The 25,022-nt window shown below is 36.3% G+C and overlaps 1 protein-coding gene across 2 annotated transcripts in view; it reads left to right on the top strand.

Moving 5' to 3' along the window:
• Nucleotides 1-25,022, top strand: part of LOC106056341 (20 kDa calcium-binding protein-like) — a 32,957-nt gene extending 7,935 nt beyond the window's left edge. Inside the window, exons 1-3 of one of the 2 annotated variants that reach the window (XM_013213040.2) lie at nucleotides 344-503; nucleotides 10,567-10,827; nucleotides 23,675-25,022. In XM_013213040.2, coding sequence (XP_013068494.1) covers nucleotides 494-503; nucleotides 10,567-10,827; nucleotides 23,675-23,703 — 300 coding nt within the window. In that variant the 5' untranslated portion in view covers nucleotides 344-493 and the 3' untranslated portion in view covers nucleotides 23,704-25,022. Of the gene's footprint in view, nucleotides 1-343; nucleotides 504-10,566; nucleotides 10,828-23,674 lie in introns of those variants that run through there. The other variant, XM_013213050.2, reaches the window with a different exon arrangement.

The raw sequence follows: 25,022 nt of genomic DNA, 5'->3' as shown, positions 1-25,022 counted from the left end.
AGTTTAAATGTGAAGTTCTTCCTTTTGATCTGGGGAGGTGAGGTAGAAAAAGGGAGGGTCGGTAAAAACAGATTACGACGCCCCGATATTTAACACCCTAATGCAAATTATTCCAGGTAAGATGTTGTATGATTGAGAGATAGGGACATGTGTGTGTGTGTGTGTGTTAGAGGGATTGTCTGTGTGAGAGAGATAGAGGGGGCTATATAGTGTGCACGAGTAAGTGAACTAGAGAGAACACTAGAGAGAGTGTGTGAGTGTGCTATAGAGAGTGTGTGAGTGTGCTAGAGAGAGTGTGTGAGTGTGCTAGAGAGAGTGTGTGAGTGTGCAAGAGAGAGAGAGAGAGAGAGAGAGAGGAGAAATAAGGTAAATGGTGTAGAGACGCCACTTTCAGTACGCTGCTTCAGTCGAAAGTAAAATCCGTCGCTAGCGGCCAGTCCTGTCTGTCGCTGCTTGTGTTGGCTTGTTTGATTCTAGGTTTTACTTAGTAACAATGGAAGAACGTAAGTGGATATTAACACAATGATTGTGTGGGTTTAAATATTAACACAACTATTTAATTAGATCTCGTCATAAAAATGTAAGAACAGAACTCGTAAACCGTAAAACAGCAAACACTTTCATTCTAAAGAAACTAAATGTATTACATTGAGCTAGTCTGGCATTCGATTTTTTTCTCCACTGCATTATTTTTATATGTGATTTTTTTCTGCTTCTTAATTTTATCTGTTTTTAGCGGCCCCCGAAAGTGGAAAGACGCTATTAGTTTTGTGTGGCCTGTCTGTCCGTCCGTACGTCCAGGTTAAGATCTCAGAAACTAAAAGAGAAAATAAAAATCATTAGATCATTCAAAGTTCTGATTCAACGGCTACTTTTTTCTTTTCTGAAAGAGAAAAATCTAATTTTTTTAATCAATTATGCAAGCAGTTTTTTCATTAAAATACACCGTTTGTACAAGTATTCACTATTAGTATTATCAAGCACTGGAGACTTTTTAGTAAGGGAGATGACCATTTAGCATTTTTAAACACATTTATGTAAATGGTTTTAGATTTTTGATAAAAAAAATATTTTTTTCCTTACATTTGTATTGCTAAATTATGTAAGTTCTGTCATACTAAAACTACATTTACAAAAACTTTTTAACTTTTTTGAAAGAGAAAAAATCTATTTAATATGCAAATAAGTTAGACAATTGAAAACAACAATTAATAAGTAGTTGTTCATAGTATCGCCTGAACTGCAGTGTGGTATTGCACCGTGACATACAAAACTAAAGGAATTTTTTTTTTATACGGAAATGTTTTTTTGCTTGACGTTTGAATAAGAGATTGATCCCTTACAAAACAATTAGATCAATTAGATACTCAGTTAGGCCAGGTTCACATCTAACTTCACATTAACTTTCACCTATCCCTTGGTCTGCTGGACCTTTGGGGCACCAAACATGATCTGTCAACCTTCTTTCTCCCCTCTTCTCTGTCTTTTGCCTTTGAAAGAATTTCATTATGATATTCTTTCTGAAAATATTGAAACCTGCCTTTTTTCCTGCCTGGGTGGACCACTTCGGGGGCCGATTTTGAGTTTGTGTTTCCACACGAACTGTCTTTGTAACCTTGTATATTCTCTGCTTCAATATTATATATTATTTTTTTCCTGTTTCATTATTTTATCTATGATTTTTTCTCTTTGTTTTACTTATGTCTGTGATTTTTTTGTTTCAATATTTTATCTCTGATGTTTGCTTTTTCTGTTTCAACATTTTATCTGTGATTGTTTCTTGACTTCACTATTCCCAGAGTACCGTGATATAAATCTGAATTTTTTTAAAGGATAAGTCCTACATCTGGTTGGATAAGATCTAGAGTGTTATAACTTCAGGTGTTATACTCTTCATTTCTACTTTGACACTTGTTAATATGACATCGGTACTGGACACCTAGATATATATAAAGTAACAATTAAGTTACATTTAGTTACATACGCGTGTAAAAAAAAGTTCCACCTTTCAGACATCGCGATCTCTGGGAGCAGAAGATGTATACCTCATCTGTCTCTATGACCAGCACAACAACCAACCGCCTCTACTTCTTCAACTAAAGTGAGGCACCCATTAGAGTTGGGTGGACTCAGGGGCGTTCTAAAAATCCCGAATCAAATCCCAGTCGTCACTGGAATTCAAACTCGAGTCTCATCGGTTCGGAAGATCAGCGTTTTACCACTCAGCCACCACATGTACATGTATGTCACAGTTATTCAAATACCCCAATTGTTAACATTGCATTCTACCCAGCTGTCAAGCTCTCTAATTAAACTATTTTAAATAAGCCCATCAGTTATCATCAGTTCCAAATATTTCTTTTACATATTTGCAACATCATCACAAATCTTCAAGATATATTTTTTTTAGGTTGGAAAATGGAGGCAGGAATGTTTTGGTTTTAAAATTTTACATGTATAGCAGAGGTTTGTTTATTTTTGTTTTAAAGCAGATATTGCTTAGCTCCCCTGATTGACCTTCAGTTTTTCATGAAGATAAAAATGTCGCGGCAATCAGTTCTTAAGTTTCAACAGTGAAAACATTGAGAGGGGAGAGAGTGAATCAAACTACAACATAGTTAAGTGATAAACTAAACATGTGAAATATATTACCTTTGACCTTTTACTATGACTCTAGTTTATATTTTGTTTTACTTTGAAACATTTTAGTGGAAATGAAAACGCTGTAAAATAATTTTTAAATGCACTAAATGAGACTCATTTCTTGAAGTTCAAGCTGATAAACTCTGATGACACAACATGACGCAACTCATTTCTTGAAGTTCAAGCTTATAAACTCTGATGACACAACAAGGCGCAACTCATTTCTTGAAGTTCAAGCTGATAAACATTAATGACAGAACATGACGCAACTCATTTCTTGAAGTTCAAGCTTATAAACATTAATGACAGAACATGACGCAACTCATTTCTTGAAGTTCAAGCTTATAAACTTTAATGACGCAACTCATTTCTTGAAGTTCAAGCTGATAAACATTAATGACAGAACATGACGCAACTCATTTCTTGAAGTTCAAGCTGATAAACATTAATGACAGAACATGACGCAACTCATTTCTTGAAGTTCAAGCTGATAAACTCTGATGACACAACAAGGCGCAACTCATTTCTTGAAGTTCAAGCTGATAAACTCTGATGACACAACATGACGCAACTCATTTCTTGAAGTTCAAGCTGATAAACTCTGATGACACAACAAGGCGCAACTCATTTCTTGAAGTTCAAGCTGATAAACATTAATGACAGAACATGACGCAACTCATTTCTTGAAGTTCAAGCTGATAAACTCTGATGACACAACAAGGCGCAACTCATTTCTTGAAGTTCAAGCTGATAAACTCTGATGACACAACAAGGCGCAACTCATTTCTTGAAGTTCAAGCTGATAAACTGATGACACAACAAGACGCAACTCATTTCTTGAAGTTCAAGCTGATAAACTGATGACACAACAAGACGCAACTCATTTCTTGAAGTTCAAGCTGATAAACTCTAATGACGCAACTCATTTCTTGAAGTTCAAGCTTATAAACTTTAATGACGCAACTCATTTCTTGAAGTTCAAGCTTATAAACTTTAATGACGCAACTCATTTCTTGAAGTTCAAGCTTATAAACTTTAATGACGCAACTCATTTCTTGAAGTTCAAGCTGATAAACTCTGATGACACAACATGACGCAACTCATTTCTTGAAGTTCAAGCTGATAAACTCTGATGACACAACAAGACGCAACTCATTTCTTGAAGTTCAAGCTGATAAACTCTGATGACACAACATGACGCAACTCATTTCTTGAAGTTCAAGCTGATAAACTCTGATGACACAACAAGACGCAACTCATTTCTTGAAGTTCAAGCTGATAAACTCTGATGACACAACATGACGCAACTCATTTCTTGAAGTTCAAGCTGATAAACTCTGATGACACAACATGACGCAACTCATTTCTTGAAGTTCAAGCTGATAAACTCTGATGACACAACAAGGCGCAACTCATTTCTTGAAGTTCAAGCTGATAAACTCTGATGACACAACATGACGCAACTCATTTCTTGAAGTTCAAGCTGATAAACTCTGATGACACAACAAGGCGCAACTCATTTCTTGAAGTTCAAGCTGATAAACTCTGATGACACAACATGACGCAACTCATTTCTTGAAGTTCAAGCTTATAAACTTTAATGACGCAACTCATTTCTTGAAGTTCAAGCTTATAAACTTTAATGACGCAACTCATTTCTTGAAGTTCAAGCTGATAAACTCTGATGACACAACATGACGCAACTCATTTCTTGAAGTTCAAGCTGATAAACTCTGATGACACAACATGACGCAACTCATTTCTTGAAGTTCAAGCTGATAAACTCTGATGACACAACAAGGCGCAACTCATTTCTTGAAGTTAAAGCTGATAAACTCTGATGACACAACATGACGCAACTCATTTCTTGAAGTTCAAGCTGATAAACTCTGATGACACAACAAGGCGCAACTCATTTCTTGAAGTTCAAGCTGATAAACTCTGATGACACAACAAGGCGCAACTCATTTCTTGAAGTTAAAGCTGATAAACTCTGATGACACAACATGACGCAACTCATTTCTTGAAGTTCAAGCTGATAAACTCTGATGACACAACAAGGCGCAACTCATTTCTTGAAGTTCAAGCTGATAAACTCTGATGACACAACATGACACTGTCTGTCATTAGCTTGCTGTTGGGAAGGTGTTGTCTAGTCCTAGTGTTGTAGAGGTGATGTTGTCTAGTCCTGGTCTTATAGAGGTGATGTTGTCTAGTCCTGGTCTTGTAGAGGTGATGTTTTCTAGTCCTGGTCTTGTAGAGGTGATGTTTTCTAGTCCTGGTCATGTAGAGGTGATGTTGTCTAGTCCTGGTCTTGTAGAGGGGATGTTGTCTAGTCCTGGTCTTGTAGAGGTGATGTTGTCTAGTCCTGGTCTTGTAGAGGTGATGTTGTCTAGTCCTGGTGTTGTAGAGGTGATGTTTTCTAGTCCTGGTCTTGTAGAGGTGATGTTGTCTAGTCCTGGTCTTGTAGAGGTGATGTTATCTAGTCTTGGTCTTGTAGAAGTGATGTTGTCTAGTCCTGGTATTGTAGAGGTGATGTTATCTAGTCCTGGTGTTGTAGAGGTGATGTTGTCTAGTCCTGGTGTTGTAGAGGTGATGTTGTCTAGTCCTGGTCTTGTAGAGGTGATGTTGTCTAGTCTTGGTCTTGTAGAGGTGATGTTATCTAGTCCTGGTCTTGTAGAGGTGATGTTGTCTAGTCTTGGTCTTGTTGAGGTGATGTTGTCTAGTCCTGGTCTTGTAGAGGTGATGTTGCTCAGATAGACAGTACAAATGTTGTAAGGATAATACTACAATCAAAAGTAGGTTTACAGTTATCTAACTAGACTATTTATTTGAAAATTTGACACTAGAACAGCGGCTAATTCGTTATAACTGTTAACATAAACAAAAACAATTTAAACTCTCAGATTCTCGAAATATCCTCCTACAACATTGCCACATTCTTCCAATGTCTCCAGGACACTCTGACACAGAGAGCGACACAAAGTCCAATCTTCATCCACTTCGGTGGCTGTGAGATGAATGTAATCTTTCAAATCATTTCTTGTTTTGGGTTTCTTCTCATAATTTTTTTTTGACAACAAGAAATCCATTGCTCTTTATCTAAGTTAGATTTATACTTCGACGAATGTTTTAATCTGGTATTACTAAGCAAGTAACTCCAACCATATAAAAGGTAGTATAGTAACTGTAAACTTAAAGCCTGTATATTGAGACGAGACTGGCTGGTACTTACTGTGTTTTCGAGATAAAACTGCCTGTTGTAGTGTAGGGATATTACTGTTTGCTACTAGTCGTGTCACGATACTACACACTATGCTGTAGGTAGGGATCGGTCTCCGCCTTGAAATGAATAAAGACGTTTCTGACTAGAGCTACAAGTGACTGACACCACGACACCACGACAGGTCATATCTCTTTTTCTGTTTCTATCTTGATTTGATAATTGTCTTTTTTATATTTCTACAATCTATACATTGAATAACTAGAAGTAGACACACTGTTATACCGTCCCTAAAAAGTGTACTGGTATACATTTGACCTTCAGTGTACACAGGTGAGTGGTATTACACCCCCTAATGCTGCTTAGTGTGGCATAGTGTAAATGTCTGTTGTTTTTTTCCTTGGCTTTCTTGATGAGCTAGTTAGCTGTAAATAGCTTGCAATGGAATCTTAGCGGCTTTTATCTTCATCTCGATAAATGTGTACAAGGCGTTTTCACGTCTGTCGCTCTTTTTTTTTTCTTCTTCGTTTTCCACATTCCCACCTTCCCCCCTCTCTCTCATAGAACAACGTCTTGATAGCTACACATTGTATGAGTCTCTACACTCTCTCTTCTCTGCAATATGTTATTTATTTGTTTTTAAAACAGAGATGTAGAATCTTTTTTTTTTCTTTTTTTTTTTTTAAATCTCTTCACTCTCTATTTTTCTAACTCTGTGTCTTGTGTGTCAATGTGTCTCTGTGGTCTCACTGAAACATATAGTGTCCTAATTTTTATCTTTGTTTCATTCCTTGCTAAAAAAAAAAAAACTTTTTAATGTCACCAATAAATAAAATTTTGTGACACATTTGTTTTGGAACATTCAGTTTGTTGCTTGTTTCATCAGGCAGTTTTTAAGCTGAAGTGTCTACCATTACCATGGAGCTTCCCCATTGATAAAAATTCAGACTAATGATACTATTCACCTTTTTCTGCTTACTCGTTGGTAGTTCTTTTTGCTAACAAAATTACCCATATCGTCTGCAAGATCAAAAGGAAAAAAAAATAACTGGGTCAATTCTTTTTTATCCATTTTTTTTTTTTTTTTTAGCATTTCAATTTCCTTTGGTCTTGCACTCAGTCTCTTCATTAGAATGAGAAAAAAATAGATATTGTATATAGTGTATGTAGTGTATGTAGTTTATGTAGTGTAAGTGTATGTATGTAGATGTAGTGTATGTAGTGTATATAGTGTATGTAGTTTATGTAGTGTATGTAGTTTATGTAGTGTATGTAGTATATGTAGTTTATGTAGTGTATGTAGTGTATGTAGTGTATGTATGTAGTGTATGTAGTTTATGTAGTGTATGTAGTGTATGTAGTGTATGTATGTAGTGTATGTAGTTTATGTAGTGTATGTAGTTTGTGTAGTGTATGTATGTAGTGTATGTAGTGTATGTAGTGTATGTAGTTTATGTAGTTTATGTAGTGTATGTAGTTTATGTAGTGTATGTAGTGTATGTAGTTTATGTAGTGTATGTAGTGTATGTAGTTTATGTAGTTTATGTAGTGTATGTAGTGTATGTAGTTTATGTAGTGTATGTAGTTTATGTAGTGTATGTAGTGTATGTAGTGTATGTAGTGTATGTAATATGTAGTGTATGAAAGACGTCCCATCATAAGAATGAAGCTTAAGCCTCCTGCAAGTCCTGGAGAGGGGGGGTGGGGAGGACAGTGAGCAGACACGATCTCGGGACCATTTCAATTTTACAGACAATAAACATTTTTGTTTCACTCATGATTTTTTTAAGGATAAAGAAAGCAGTAAATAGTTCTAGCGCGTCTTTAGCGTTTAATCTACGACCAGAGTGGCCGTTGGGACTAGTTGGGAGAACATGGGGCCTGGTGCCCGAGCTTGCCAGGAATGGCGACAAAAAGATCAGTACGTCATTATATTAACATATAAAAAAGGAGGAAGAGGAAGAGAAATTCCATTTCAGAATATCTTGATGTGTTGAGAGGGTTGACATTAGTTGACAACATTTTAAAAATATTTGTACACTGCATATTTCGCGTAAATTCGAGCACTAGAAAGAATAGTTCTGTGTCTAACCAATACGTCAGATTATTCTCCGATAAGTCTACCTGCATAAACCTCAAAGACTTATTGATAATAACCTAGTAACTGGTAGTTAAAAATAAATCTACTTTTAATTCAAGATAAATAGCTATTTTGAATATGTAAAGTAATAATTGTATTTCTGAGGTAACAAAATGCATCTATCTTATTCTAATGGTTACATTTGATGTGAAACTAAATCAAACTTTACTAGTGAACTTTTAGTTTTCTTCATTTACAATCAACAACGTGAATATTGATTATAGCAACTCACTCTGTCTGTTTGACTGTCTGTCTATATCTCTGTCTGGTAAAAAGTTTGAACATGTTTTTTTCTCTGCCATATCCCATTCTCGAATCAAGTTAAAACTTTGCACAATTATTCTTTGACAAGACATGAATCAATAAAAAAAATTACCAGTTAGTTAATTAGCATTGATGATTAATTATTTTGTGTAATATCGAAATAATGGGAACTAATGCTACCTGATGAGAGATGTGGATGTATAGAAGGATTTAACTCCCTTTTTACGTTTTGACACGTTTCCTCTTCCCACTTCCCATTCTCCTATCAAGTTTTGCATTACACGAATCAATCCAAAAATTAACCAATTAGTTTATCATTTAGTTATAATTAATTAATTTTGTTTTATATAGCAGAAAGGGAGCTAAACTTTGAGATTTTAAGATAAATGGCAGTAATTAGAGTTCTTTCCCTTAGATAAGCTTTGTTTTTTTAAAGTATTATTTTTCCTATTGCTTGTGTTTGTTTTGGTTGTGTATTTATATATTAAAAATGTAAGAACTGTTATGATGATTTTTTTGTTGACAATAAAAGGATTTAATGTGTAGCGAATTTTTTTTTACATATTAATTGTGAATTATTTTTTTTTTAATTTCAAAACATAAAGTCAACGCACGCTAGGTAAAGTTAGCTTTAAAAGCAGTGCATCTAATTTAACTGCGCAATTATCATCTTTTGTCAACAAGGTTTTTAGAAATGATGCATATTTTATAGCATATAAGCTATAAACATTTTTAAAAAGCTTTTTTTTTTTAAATAAATTATAATAAAGGAATTTCATTATTTGGGTAATAATTGTCAGTTAAAGTATTAAAAAACTCAAGTTCTACGCTTAAACGAACCCAAAGAAGAACAACAATCAAATACATTATCATGTGATCTAATTTCTAAATTTTAGCGTGCTGATTGATAGTAATGTTAGATTTATGATGGCATTTATAGCTTTGATTGTCACTGGCTTAGAACATAGAAATAAAGAGGTTGCTACCTGGGGGGGGGGGGAATTCATACACTACATTAAATAAAAGGAAGAAAAACTTATCCCTAAGCAGCATTAAATAAAAGGAAGAGAAACTTATCCCTAAGCAGCATTAAATAAAAGGAAGAAAAACTTATCCCTAAGCAGCATTAAATAAAAGGAAGAAAAACTTATCCCTAAGCAGCATTAAATAAAAGGAAGAGAAACTTATCCCTAAGCAGCATTAAATAAAAGGAAGAAAAACTTATCCCTAAGCAGCATTAAATAAAAGAAAAACTTATCCCTAAGCAGCATTAAATAAAAGGAAGAGAAACTTATCCCTAAGCAGCATTAAATAAAAGGAAGAAAAACTTATCCCTAAGCAGCATTAAATAAAAGGAAGAAAAACTTATCCCTAAGCAGCATTTACTTACTGACCAAATCTCTTCAGTTCACGTCCTTCTTATTTCTTCTTTATAATGTCTTCTCACTTCTATCAAGAGTATTTGTACCAAGTTCAAAAAGTTATAAAATCATTGCATATATATCTTACTCTTTGAAAGAAAAAAACTGTTCAATTATTCTATATATAATCTCTGAAATGTAACTTACAAATAAAAAAAAAACTAATAATATACTTCGAGAGACACAAAGATTAAGGCACGTTTCTTATTCCATGTGTTAGGACATATTCGTGCAAGTGCTCCTTCTTCCCTGAATCAGCCAGGAAAACTATTGGCTTAGCATAGTTTAAGTCTCTCTATTTTACATTCACGAATGGAATAACAGATGGATAGGCTTACTAGGACGTAATTATATTCTTTTATGATTAAGCTTCCGTATTTTTTAATTAATTATTCTTAATACATATGATGTATTGAAAATTTCAAATAAGAACTCCCCCTTCATGATCTGTATAAAGTATGCAATACAATAGACACTTTGTTATCAGTGCATCTTCAACAAAGAACTGCCCTTCTACTTAAGTGAACAGATCGGTCCCTCGGAGAGCCAGAGCTACATGGACTTAACGCTACTAGTTGTGCGGCAGTTGTGCCTAGATTCTCCATAAAAAATTACGATTAACGGTCTTTTTCAGTGCATGAACCAAATGTTTGGAACTCGCTCCCATTACTATCAGACAATATGCTTCATTCACTTCAGTCAAGAAGAACATTAAGACATGTCAGCTAAATACTTGTTTAGATTTTTAAAGTTTGTCATTTTACCTCTTGTGTTTATGTTTGTTACGTAATCATAGCGTCTTGAGCCTACATTTGGTTTGTTAACGACTCTATATAAAATATTATTCTATCACATGTGTGTCTTCTCGCATCTAGATGAAAGCCCCAACGCCAATGTTGACTTTTTCGACGAGTTCTTCTCTCAGCTGTCTCACATCTTGAAAGACAAAGACGAGGAGACATGCTACAAAGAAATGTTCAGGATCCTGGACGACAACAGAAAGGGAGCCATACCCTGTGAGGACCTCAGGGGCATCCTCAAGAGATTACAGTCCCAAGTTCAGATGACAGACCAGGAACTGGACGAACTGATTGACGACATTGATAAGAACAAAGACGGCAAGGTGGACTTTTCAGGTGAGTAGATTGAGAGCACAAAGAGTAGAACATAGAGAGTGCTTGCCATTTATGTATACTGTATAAGATATAGATAGAGTTGTGAAGGCACTAAAAAGTATGTTTTACCTAATACATTAACTATTTGATATATTTTGCAATATATTTGATAATATATTTAATACTTAAAGTTCGACTATGACGCTTAGTGGAGAAGATATCCGCCGTGAATAGAGGATGACAACATGCTAAAGAAAATCTACATCGGAGATCGCGAACTTTAAATAGCGGACTATGGAGAGCAGACTTTGTTGTAAACGCTTCTGAAAGGGGGGCAAGCGAAAAACTAGTTCGTGGTACAAAAATTTCAGACTTTAAAGAAAAAAAGATTCCGTAGGAGAAAAGCAGAGTAGGCAACGAAAGGCGACCTTGAGGTGAGCTCTAGCAGAGTAGGCAACGAAATGAGACCTTGAGGTGAGCTCTAGCAGAGTAGGCAACGAAAGGAGACCTTGAGGTGAGCTCTAGCAGAGTAGGCAACGAAATGAGACCTTGAGGTGAGCTCAAGCAGAGTAGGCAACGAAAGGCGACCTTTGAGGTGAGCTCTAGCAGAGTAGGCAACGAAAGGCGACCTTGAGGTGAGCTCTAGCAGAGTAGGCAACGAAAGGCGACCTTTGAGGTGAGCTCTAGCAGAGTAGGCAACGAAAGGCGACCTTTGAGGTGAGCTCTAGCAGAGTAGGCAACGAAAGGCGACCTTTGAGGTGAGCTCTAGCAGAGTAGGCAACGAAAGGCGACCTTTGAGGTGAGCTCTAGCAGAGTAGGCAACGAAATGAGACCTTGAGGTGAGCTCTAGCAGAGTAGGCAACGAAAGGCGACCTTTGAGGTGAGCTCTAGCAGAGTAGGCAACGAAAGGAGACCTTGAGGTGAGCTCTAGCAGAGTAGGCAACGAAAGGAGACCTTGAGGTGAGCTCTAGCAGATAAAGTCTTCACTTACCAAATATGTTTTGCCGTAGCAGGGTTTTCATAGTCACGTCAAACAAGGCGCTATCGTCCTTAGTCGTCTGACTTGAAGTCAATGTCTTAGTATGGAATAAAATATAAACCATACATAACTAGAAGAAAGAAAGATGAAGAGATCTGAGAAAGGAATTAAAGTACAAGAAAATAACGACCAAATAGACAGATCACAAGCTGCAGTCCACTATGTAACGATGTACTGCAGTAATCCATCTTTGTTTCTACAAAAGTCTTTTATTTTAACGGCGTTGCTCAACTTTGAAGTTTACTCTTTGTTTTAATAGACATCGTCAAAACATAGACTCGAAGAAAATATAACAATAAGCATTTTATAGCAGGAGCGTAGCTTTCATCTTTTTTTTTAAACGGAATTTTATCTGACCTCTCTTGATGTATGATTTATGTAGCTCTAAGTTTTTTAATGATACATCTGATAAATATTTTGCTGTTAACTCACCTTGCTCGCCCCTTCCCCACTATTTGTTTTTTGTTTTTGTTTAGTTTTTCAAACACGGTGTATATCTAGAAGACTGTTTGGTGCAGTATACATGAACAATAACTAGCAAGGATAAACTAAAACATGCACATAAGCACGTAAAAATATATATGCAACACACATGTAACAAGACACACCGGAACAAACATGCCATATATACCACACACACACACGACACCAACATCACAAAAACTTAAATATACACCATAGAAACATGCCACAGAAGCTCTCGCCACATACACACACTAACACGCCACACTTACAACCATTCTCAGTTACTCTGAATGAATTCTCCTCATAACCCAACCCTTGTACAATCCTTTGATACAACTTTCTAACACTAAAAATCCCCACTCCCACTCACACACAGACACACTAAAACTTGATACCTTGCCAGATTGATACCTTACATTTTCTTTGTAATTACAATTCGATATATACAGTTTGTTGAGTCCATTCGCCATTCACTAAATCTGATTATTTCATTACTGGCTAACGTCACATCAATCCCTAGATTAAATCTTACACAGACCTCAAATTTACCTAAAAAAAAAAAAAAACCAGACTTAAGCCACTGAGAACTGCAAATGTTTACTGATGGTTAACATAATGAACGAGTCAGTGATCTCTTAGAAAAAGATGGATGCTATGATATTCCGTAGATCTTGATAACAAATTTGAGACATATACGAAAGTATTTCTTTTTTTTTTTAACTTGGTCTCGAAAACGTGAATAAACTGGCGAAGAATAAATAAATGAATTAACTTCATTAAACAAACAATAACATCTCAAGTCATCAAACTATGAGAACTGAGCAGCTTCTCGAGCAAGGATAAAAAAAAAATAAGTATGCATAGATCTCCACCAACAATGTCAACACACATACACACACACGCACACATATACGTACGTACATATATAAATACACATAATGGTTGTGCGGAGTTGTGCACCTAGAATACAAATCAATCCCACCATGCACTCGAGATACACACGAGTCTGTACACAATCCACTTTTACAACTTTCTGTGCTTGCTGCTGATTTCAAAATATAAATGTGCATTTCGAAAACGGCTCTAGCGATTTTCCTAGAAATGGGACATTTTATGAGCAAAAAAAAACAAACTAATTGGCCACAAAGTTTAAACTCTGGTTTGACCATTATAATTTTTCAAAATATAATTATCTTAAAATTAAATTTGGCTATTTGAAAAACGCTTTCAGAGGGAATTCCCACCCTCGACTCCAATGTTTTTTTTTGTATTCAGTAAAGAGTTGAAGAAATAAATAGACCATTTTGAGCACTGTCTTATGTAGAAATAATTAGCTGGACTGTTATAGAAGAACGTGCTTGACCAAGACCACTGTAGAGACTTCTTGCAATATTGAAGCATTACGATTAATAAATAGATTGAAAAATAACCATCTGCTTGATAAAGAAGGAATTCATTAAAAAAAATATTATTTTTATGTGTTACTTGTTTAATTTAGTGACATGTTTGACATATTTATTGGCTACCTCTCTTCTTTGCAATGGCTTATAGTTTCATTAACATTTTAATAGTTTTTTTTTTACTTTATAATTTAAGTTTTTTTTCCATAACCTATGAATATGAAACACACCACAGAAACACAAACGTACAAAGACAAAAACAATAAAGAACCTGTACTATGTTAGTATCACTGAGACTTTCACTTAATTAAGTTCGAGATGCTAGTAGTACATACCTCGCTTGCATTAACGCACCTTTCCACCCACTCCAGCAAGTGCAGATTTTGTAATTCTCAGAGTTGATGTTTTCGATTCAAGAGCACGTGCAGAGAACGAGACATTTGTTTTTTTGTATTTGTCGTTTGGTAAATATTTATACAAACAAATAGCCTCGCAGAAAGCTCCTTCTAAATATTATTCAGTCTGTTAATCGAACGAAGTTTTAAAACTAATCCAGGAGTCTTTAGGCTTGTCTTGAAATATCTCTTCCCGAATGATCTAAACAAAGGCCTAATAGTTCTTTTTAAACTGTAGGGGAAAAATGAGTTTTCTGTTACATCATGGATGAAAGCAGTCATCAAATGCTGCTAAATGTTTAATCAAGAAATTCGGTTTGTTTCCACAAACTGTTGAGAGCAAGATTTGAAACGTTTGTCTTAGTTCAAAGGTCACTACTGCTGAGTGCATTCCTTCGATCATTGCCAAGTTGTGTTTTTAACCCGATTTGTACATATTTTTTTCCTGCATTAGACTCCATGTATGATAATATATAGAGATCTACAATTAGAATTGATTTTTTAACTATGTAGAATCGTAGAAAAATGTAGGGAAATACGGGGTTATTAAATATAAATTCGCTCATAATAAATACTTTTTTGTATTTAAGTGCAAGGCATAGAACTATTTATTTAAGAAGTTAATAATGTTTGCAAAAGAAGACAAAATAAAATAAATAATAAAATAAAGTAAAATATAAATGGGCTCTCAACTTGGTGTGCGCATCTTAGACGATTATTGTTTCTCTTATCTTATATAATACAGACGTTACTTCAAAAAAGAAGATGATTACGTCCTACGCGTCATGCATTTAGTCATGCTTATTAACCAATGACCTAAATTCTGCCAAGTCACAGGTTTTCCTGGCTAGCTCAAGTAACCCATTCCATGCTTTAATAGCACTAGGGAAGAATGAGCATTTGTACACATTTGTTCTAGCATATGGAACGAGGAATGTGCCTTTTAATTTTGTGTCTTTCTGAGTATTTTATTAAATTTTGTTTTTGTATTTGAAGTTTATGGTTCAGTGTTTTATGTATAATTGCTACTTTACTTGTAAGACTTCTATCCTGAAAGCTTTCTAAATTAAGTGATTTTACTAAAGTTGTTACTCTAGTCAAATGTGAATATTCGTTTGTTATAAATCTCACTGCTCTATTTTGTGTCTGTTCCAGTTTCTTTATGTTTTCTTGAGTTGAGGGGTTAAATAACATTTTTTTTATTATTTCATTTATATAAATTTCTTTAAATAAACCCTAATGCTTTGTTTGATTTTTTTGATAGTGTCATCAATATGGGATTCCATGACAGTTTTTCATTTCTTATAACATCTAGGCATTTGCTAAAAGTCTGAGCGAAAGTGTCTTGAGTTGAAGTTGGAACGTGAAGCTCTAGAATCGCTGTGCTGTTCCGAATTTAGCACAAAAAGTTCTTATATGAGAATCAGTCCTAAGTATTGGGAATTGTCACGATACATGTTCGATTCTTAATCCTACGAGCCAAAAGTTCAGTGCTAGAACGTGTACAAAATGAATCGCATATTTTTTTAAATGGCCTAGCTTGTCAACACTATGTTCTGGGGTGAACCACTTTCCAACCTATCTGGCTATAACAGTATCAAATGGCGCATCACTTTTGAGGGAAGTCAATAACCGTCTGGTTAAAGTCAGTGAGCGTTTGTGTGCCTCCAAGAGAGAGTGTAGAGAAATAAATCGCTTCGTCTACCTACAAAAATCAGCTTCTACCCAGTTGTAATTCTCTCAACCATTTTATACCGATCTGAGACAGAACGCAACTAAAACTTCTCGAACGCTTTCACCAAAGATGGCTGTGTTCCATTATGAACATACGAAGGCAAGACCACGCTACAAAAAGCGATGTTCTTGCAAATGCCGGTATGGATAGTATAGGGGGACAGCTTACAGTTCAACACCTACGCTGGGCAGGGAACCTTTCCCGTATGGGGGACGACAGTATGCTAAAGGCAACGTCTTTTTTTTGGTGAGCTGAAATGTGGTCGGTCTAACAGAAGTGCCTCACGGAAACACTTTAAGGACACGCTTAGGTGTCAACTTGCTTTAACTCAAATAGAAGGGAGCACCTGGCAGCAGGCGACTTCCGAACGTGACAGCTGGAGATGTATTACAAAGACCGCGCGATACAGAGTCGAGACTAAAAGAAAATCCACTGTCGATGACAGACGTACACGGCAAAAAGAGAACATAAATTGACCATCAGCGGAAAATGGTTATGTCTACGCTGGATGTAGCAAAATATGTAGGTCGAAACTGGGACTGCGTAGCCACGTGAAATACTGAACTCCTCATTAATCTTCGGACTTGACAAGCCTTATTCTGTACGCCAACCATTTACAGTTATCCGCTATAGATGAAAAGTCCAATAGTTCTTTAAATTCGAATACCCTAAAGTAGTCGTACTCTCCAATGCCTAAGTTTACATTACGCCGTAATAGCATGAGTCAACGCTGATTGTCTAGCATCATAACAAAACAATGTTTGTTTGTAATCTCTGCTCGTGTGTGTGTGTGTGTATGTTGCAGACGTTTAGGTAAAGACGATTAGCTCAAAACACACGTGCACGCTGGATCATATTTATCCGCGTGCATCAGCGCGCGCGTGCTACGGGAATTACCGGTTGATCTATCTCCTTCTGCTCTAACGTTTCGGTGTTCATACCTTCCAACGGTAACACTCTGTACGTATCAGTCACAACAAATATTGAAGCAAATCCTCCACCTGCATCAGCGCATCTCATTACCACTCTACCTCCCCCCCCCCCTTGAGCCGGAGTGTCGACTGGAGTAAACGAACTATCAATCATTCTGATATTACAACATTGAAATTAAGATCCCCCCTCCTTTCTCCCAAGGCTGTGTAACAAAACATGAAAGTTCCAAGAGCTGTAACAATTTTTCTTATTTTTTTACCCATCATCAGACAAATATGAAATATTTCTAGGGCTGTGTCTTGCTGGATGAGAAGATTGTTCCATTTGTTAAGCTCTTGTAGTGGATGATATTTTAGAAATACTGTCAAACAAACTGTAGAAACTTGATTGTAGTTCCCGAACAATGACTGCTTGCTTGCGACCTTTAGATGAGTGGCGAATTGATTATCTCTCTTCACAAGGGGCTAAAATTAAAAGTTAGACCTACCCTACATTGTCCGTTATTTTAAAAAAATAGACCAATAAAATAATTCAATTACTCTGGTAGAGTGAGGCGCTTTCAGACTTCAGGTCTCACGACTTTTCGGTCAGCTACGCCCTTGATTTGGCAGCATATAACGAAGGGGGTGAAAGAGTGCTGTTTAGAAAGATCAAAGCGTCTTGCAACAGCTCTACCTCAGTAATAGGTTTGAAACTTTTGATTCAAGACAAACCTGTACATAATTTACTTCAAACTTACATGAAAAACTCGTGTGTCTTAATTCAATTGAAGCTTATGGCGATATAGGAGTAACTGAGGATGGCTATGGGTGTAAAAGTTCATGGTCGGTCACTGTGGATCTAGGCAGTCAATGTTTGCAAGCTAATCAAAATAATGTGCAGTGTTCATTAACTTTTACTTGGCTTGGTGTGCGTGTATGTGTGGGGTAGTGAAGGATCTATAAAAATTCTTCGTAAAACTTTAGACTTCAACTGACTTGAAGAGAGTAGTAATAAAGTAAAGGGGGGAGGGGGGAAATTAAAATAAAATTGTAGTGAAAAGTAAAAAAGTTAAGAAAAAGAAGTAGATTTTTATTTGAAACTACCAGCCTGTTCTTAAAGAATTTTCGTGGAGATCCCTGGTGTTTTTCATTAAGTTCAAACATAAAACACAAAATGTAGAGAGAACTATGACAAACACTATACCGTGTTGAGATGTTGGCACCAGGCCAGACAAGTCTGTAATGCTATCGTCTAATGTCTGAGTTTGTTCTACACGAGGCAACTATTCTCCAAGGTTGAGGTCAATCTTTTATTGCTTGTTGGATAACTCGCTCAGTTACTTGTGTGAATTGAATGAGCTCCATCTTTGCCTATCATAATGGTTCAGAAAAGAGAAAACAACTCATAATCTCAAAGGTGCTGGGAAGATGCAGTGGCCCGAGTACACAAAGGGAAATCAATCCTGTGGAGGGTTGGGCCAAAAGTGTACAACTGCAAGAGAAAACTGACACTTACCTGGCATGACAAGACCTCAATGAATCATCACCATCTAGCAAAAGTGACAGTGATAAGAGTTATGTTGAATTGTACTTGGCACAATAGATACATACTACAAGGACTAACAATAAACAGCATTGACTTACAAGTCTAGTTGCAACAATTGTGAACAAATAATTGGCTTCTAACAAACTTCACATGTAGGCTACGTACACTATGGAGAATAAAGAATACAGTAGATATAAGTGTCTTTTTTTTGACATTCACATAAATGCCTACATTTGATGATCACAAATGTTATTATTTCGTTATAAAGTTAAACAAGATAATATTTTTTAAAAAAAATTAAAAAACAAAAAAAAACAAAAAACAAAGTTTATATTAAGTGTAGTTGTATCAATTAGTTTGCATATTTGGATCAGTCACGTAATTAAAATTGTAATAGATCTAAACTAACAATAATAACTCGAACTCGAGGTCTCAAGCCTTCTTAAGCCAACACAATAACCAATGTGTCAGCCATGGGCGTAGCCAGGATTTTTTTTTGGGGAGGGTTTTGGGGGCGGGGGGAATCGCCCCCCCCCACCCGCGGAAAATTTATATATATATATATGTGTGTGTGTGTGTGTACATAATTAATCTTTATTACATTCTGACCCTTTCGGAAGACGTTTATTGTTTATTGTAGACTCCCCGCCCTTGCTAGCAATGGGGTCTGGGGGAGTTCGCAGCGCTCCCCCAGCGCGGGGCGAAGCCCCGCCGCCGAGCACTATTTCTGGTATTGAAAGCCAACAAAATGCATATTCTGAGGTATCTACAGTGCATTATCTTGCTATTAAAAAGTTTTATTTCAAAAACCTAATGTGCTATTCTTACTGACTTAGACCCTCTCGCGCCGTTGGGCGCATTTTCCGGCAAGCTGTTTCCGCAACTCTTATTTTGCGTAATTCATTTTGTGTGAGAACATGTCCCGCAAAACCTCATGCGACGCTCTGTCACAACCTTACTAAGGATTCGACTCCCAGTTCGGCATATGATTTCTTTGATTTAGACCAGATCTCTATGACTGACTCCTAAAATCTGTCTTAGCCATCTTTGTTGAGACATTTAATGATTTTCAATTTCGGCAGAAGACTATTCACACTTTATTAATGGAGCCCAAGCCACTGGTAGAAATTTGTAACCTTTCTTGACTACGCTCTTGGAATTACATGCCTGTATTTCGCTTTAGATTTTATATCGAAAAGGAAAGTTTTTTCGTCAAATTATCTGTTGAGGGGTTTTAAACTAAGAAATCTCTGGAGTTTTTTTGTTTTGTTTTTAATTCAAAACCCCATTTAGCTACGATCTTAGAATTTGGTGACTGTAGTTTGCTTTAAAATAATATTGAAGAGAGAGATTTTCAACTCTAAACGCTCTGTATGGGAATTTTAAACTCAAAACCATCTGGAGGGGTTTTAAACTTTAAAGAAAAAGCCATCTGGAGGAGGGGGATTTAAACTCAAAACCCCTTTGGCTACGCTCAGATTTTATAGTGTGTAATTTGCTTTTTTTTATATTGAAGAGGTACTTTTTAGCTTCAAACCCCAACTGGAGGGGGGGGGGGTTTAAACTCAAAACCCCTTTGGCTACGCTCATAGAATTTTGAGTGTGTAATTTGCTTTTTTTATATTGAAGATGGGGTTTATCGTAAATTTTGGAGGGGGGTTTAAAATCAAAATCTTCCTCAACTGTGCTGTTGGAATTTGGGGATTGTTTTTTGCATTTTTTTTTTGTTTTGTTTTATAGAAGAGGGGGATTTAACTGCAAAAACCTCTGGTAGGGGATTTAAAATTCAAAACCCTCTGTATGGGTTTTTTAAACTCAAAGCCCCCTGGTAGAGGGATTTGTATCTCAAAACCCCCTGATAGGGTTTTTTTAAATCTCAAAACCCCCTGATAGGGGGATTTAAACTCAAAACCCCCTGGTAGAAGGTTTTTAACTCAAAACTGCCTCGGCTGTGCTGTGGTAAGTGATGATTTAGTATTAAAATCTCACCTAAAATAAACAAAATGAAAGCAAAAATCAGTCACTTAATTCGCAGGGGGGGGGGATTTCATTTCGGGGGGGGGGGGTTGAACCCCAAGAACCCCCCCCCTGGCTACGCCCATGGTGTCAGCGAATCGCTTATGAAAATAGCAAGTTTTATAATTATCTATTTTTAGCTTCAAATTTTAAAGCGGGGACATACAAAGTATAAAGGGGATAATTCAACTTAAGCCACCACATCAATCAATAGACCTCATTCACCAATCGTAAACAAACAACATTTAGCCTCGTGGTTCTCTATCTCTTCTATACAAATTACTTAATACACAATGGCTATCACTATCACGTGACAGTTTTTTTCGTTGTTTTATCAATAACATCGTGGCTAAATGTTGTTTGTTTACGACTGGTGAATGAGGTCCATTACAATTTCTTTCCCTTGTTCGATACCAAACAAAATATTTCATTACCAACAGTAAAATAACTAATTGGTTTTTGTTATTCTTGTGTTGTCAAGTAAAAGAAATAATTGTGCAAAGTTGCAGCAGAACCGAGATTGGATGTGGGAGAAATAACGTGTACAAACTTTTTACAGGACAGACAGACAGAGTTGATATAAGCTATGTAAAAAATAAACGTTTTTGTATTTTCTAAAATTTCATGGAACCATGGGAATGGGCCGTGAAGAAGTCGTGATCTATTCAGCGTATGATACCAAGAATGTTCAGAGTAGTGTGTGACGATTATTTCAGTGGACTGGCTTACATTGGCTTCTTGTTCATAAAATGTTTGAATTTGAAATGTAATCGTTCTCTTGGTCCCATCTTCTCATCTCGCTATGTATCCAACGTTTGGTTTTCTCTTGACCAATAATGTCATAGAAATGTCTTTTATTCAGGATTTCACATTAATCACAGTTATCTGCTCTTTGTTAGCACTGATTTTTCCCGGTTACATTGTTAAGCTTTCAAGAGAAATAAGAAAGAGAAATGGATTTGAAAAAAAAAAAAGAAGTGGTGATATAATTTAAACAAAGGAAAAACGTAAGGAAATAAAAAAAAAGGAGGATTGGGAAAGCTTTTGAAATAGAGAAACTAAACTGTGTCATGGACCCCATTGTGAAAGATCACCGTAGGTAATTAAATAATAAAAATTGCTCATCAATTTGATTCCGCAGCATTCAAAAGTGCCCCTTAAACAATCCCTTAGTCTGATGAGCCTATGGGGCACTGCAATAATCTGTCGGTCGTGTTGCACTTTTCCTCTCTACTTTTTGTCTTGGATAGTAACTCTTTCAATGACAGGCCTGTCCATTCTTTGATGTTGTCTTCCCATCGCTTTCTCTGTCTGTCTCTCTTCTTGTTCCTGGCACCTCGCTTTCTCTGTCTGCCTCTCTTCTTGTTCCTGGCACCTCGCTTTCTCTGTCTGCCTCTCTTCTTGTTCCTGGCACCTCGCTTTCTCTGTCTGCCTCTCTTCTTGTTCCTGGCACCTCGCTTTCTCTGTCTGCCTCTCTTCTTATTCCTGGCACCTCGCTTTCTCTGTCTGCCTCTCTTCTTGTTCCTGGCACCTCGCTTTCTCTGTCTGCCTCTCTTCTTGTTCCTGGCACCTCGCTTTCTCTGTCTGCCTCTCTTCTTGTTCCTGGCACCTCGCTTTCTCTGTCTGCCTCTCTTCTTGTTCCTGGCACCTCGCTTTCTCTGTCTGCCTCTCTTCTTGTTCCTGGCACCTCGCTTACCTGTACACCGGAGACACCAACTTGCTATTTAGGAATTTGCTTATGAATTATGAAAATCTTAATTTTTTGGTCGTTTCTATGTTTTTGTCCACACTTTCTCTCCTTATTTTTTTTCAGGCGCTCTCTCTCTCTCTCTCTTTTTATCTTTCTTTCTCTCTTTCCCCACTCCCCATCCATTCGCCGTCCTTTGTTTGTATAATCTAATTAAAATTGTAGTTCCAGTTGAACTTGAAAAAAAAAAAACAACCCTTCTAGCAAGAAAAACAAACGAAACTAAACAAAAATAGAATCAAGTGCCTGGCATAATTTATTGGAACATGTGTGAGTACTTCAAACTTGTACTCTGTCTCAATCACAACATACACAATGTCTTTCTACAGCATGCACTATTAGTCTAGCAGTCCGTTTGTGTGTGTGTGTTTGTGTTGTATTTCTGTCTGACCCAAATATAACTTCCAGCCCTAATCACCATCTTTTACAATGTCATGTTGTTTTTCTAATGAATCGCTTAAAGTTCCGAAAGTAGACAAGGCAGCAACTTGTTCGTATTAGATTGTCAATTACTGATAATTAATATTTTTTTTAGCTTTTCTTTAATATATTTCAATATATAGATATTACAAGTATTTTTGTTTTCATTTTATTGTAAATATCACTCACAAAGGACACAGAATATGTTAGCTCTGTTAATGACGACTGATTTGAGATCTCTGAGACATGAAAGGTTAACATTCTAAGAACTGATGTAGCAATTGAAGACCTGAAAGGTTTGCACTGTAGAAAGTCATAGCATTCTAAGACATGCTAGCTCCATGACAATGGCAGCTGAGCACTCTATGAAATGCTAGGACTCTATATTATATTAAACTGTACTCATGTAACTGCGAAGCATAGTACAGCAAGCTCTCTACAGAGATCGGTCATAGCGACTTCCATACCTCTTTCAAGTTAGTGTACACGGATTTGAAGTCTACTAAATAGGTGCGACGCCTTTCACGTGAATGGCCTTGTTTTCCCTCTGTTTGACGGACTATTGCTAACGTGTTTCGTCTTGTCCTTCAAATCTCATAGTCGTTCGGTCAACATGTAACATTTGCACTTGTGTCTTATTAAGTTTTTAAAAATTTCCGTCACATAGTGTATAGTAGTATTAATAACATTGGAGGCCTGATAGTGGTTGATTTGTCAGGCAATCTAAAGTTTGTTGTATTCATGTATAAACATTAAACATTTCACACAACGAACAAATTTGGTATATCTTAGATGGCCCATTTTGCTCGAGCATATGCATCATGACTTCATCCTGTAAGTTGTCCTTCAATGATAATATCCAGGATTTGCTTCCTAGTTTATTCCAGCGTCGGGATTCTTTTCTAATATGAATTCCAGATGGAACTCGGGCTGAGATGTTTCTCGAGCGCCTAAAGGCAAATCACTCTGAGTTACTCTTAACCAGTCCACCGCATACTCTCTACCAGATACTCTAAACCAGAAACTCTGTACCCTTTTAACTGCGAATGTTCAATAATATGATTGAACCAGAGTGATTTAAACATTCTTATATAGCCTTGAGATATAAATAAATTTTAAAAAAATCAGATCATAATATTTCTATGTAATGGCATTTGTTTATATGTTCTTCTTTTCTGTCTCTTTTTGCAGAGTTTTACAAGTTTATGTTGAAGGAATGAATGCTGAGCACCAAGATCCAAGAGGCTAACAGAATTCTTTCTTTTCTTCTTCACCACCATCAGCTGTACATCCTCATTGTCATCTCATCCATGTCATCTATCTATGGCATGCCATCACAAATGTCATCGTCCGAAATTAGCGTTTTGGATCCCAAAGCCTAGAGTGACTTAGAGATTTTGTGTTGATTTGTAGTTTACACTTTTCGTTTTCACCTAGACGAAGGTAATGAGATCTAAACAAGAACGTAGCAACAGGACAGAATGTTAGCCCCAGATCAGTGGCGTTGACGAAACATTACGAACAGGGGGGTTCATGTTTCGCTCAATACAGTCGAAATAAAAAGGAAGCATGGGAATAGATTTCTTCTTCTTCGATTTCAAATGGGAAAAAGACTTAACTCAAGAATCAGACTGATACAGCTCCACCACATGTCAGTCTTATGGATTTAAGTCACACTTTTACTCGTGAGTGACCTTCGGGTGAAGTTAGGTTTGAGACAACGAGTCGTCATGGTTTAGTAACATCTATTCATCAGTAACAACAAAACGTTATGTTGAGTAATGTGTCGACAATGGCTTTGCTATGCTGAATGCCTTTCCACTGATACCATCTTAACTTACGTGGCTGGCTGTATGACGTGTGCTCTTTAATTTTTGACAACTGATATAATGAATACTTTTGTACATATATTTATATAAAATGTCAAGGCAGTTAGCATAGCAAAGCTATTCAGTCCATTCAAAATGTCCAATGGGTTTTTTTGATGGACATTTTTCAACTATTGAATAAGGACAACTAAAAAGTTTTTTTCTTTCTTTGGAACTATTCTCGTGACAATTGAAATATAATTTCCAGAAAAAACAACTAGAACTAGTACCAAACTTTGGTATCTGGGTATTCCTGTGTTTTTTTTAATCTACAGAATTGTTACCAAAGATTATCACCTGCTAATTGAAGAACTTGAAAATTATTCGAGCTGTAATTCTTAGTTTGACGTAGTCTTATAATTGTTTGGTAGATGTAATGAAGTTTTGACTGTTATTTTTTTTTTCACAAACATGTCAGAGCAAATGTCACATGTCATCTTGCCATCATACCTGAACCATCGTGGTCTTACATGTCATCGTGAACATCCCAAGGACTTTATATTCTTATATCCACTGTATACTATTGTGTGGACTCACATGTTTACGTCAAATGAAATCAAATTACAAAATTGTTTCGCCCCCTGAAATGTAGTTTCTTGAGTTTTATTTTCTCTAAAGAATCTGTATTTGGAGTTTGTTTATCAATAAATAGTTCAAGGTGTACAAGCGCA

This window comes from Biomphalaria glabrata, chromosome 2 (assembly GCF_947242115.1).
Source record: "Biomphalaria glabrata chromosome 2, xgBioGlab47.1, whole genome shotgun sequence".
NCBI lineage: Eukaryota > Metazoa > Mollusca > Gastropoda > Planorbidae > Biomphalaria > Biomphalaria glabrata.
The sequence above is the reverse complement of the archived record's forward strand: the minus strand, read 5'-3'. Positions and strand labels throughout refer to the sequence as shown.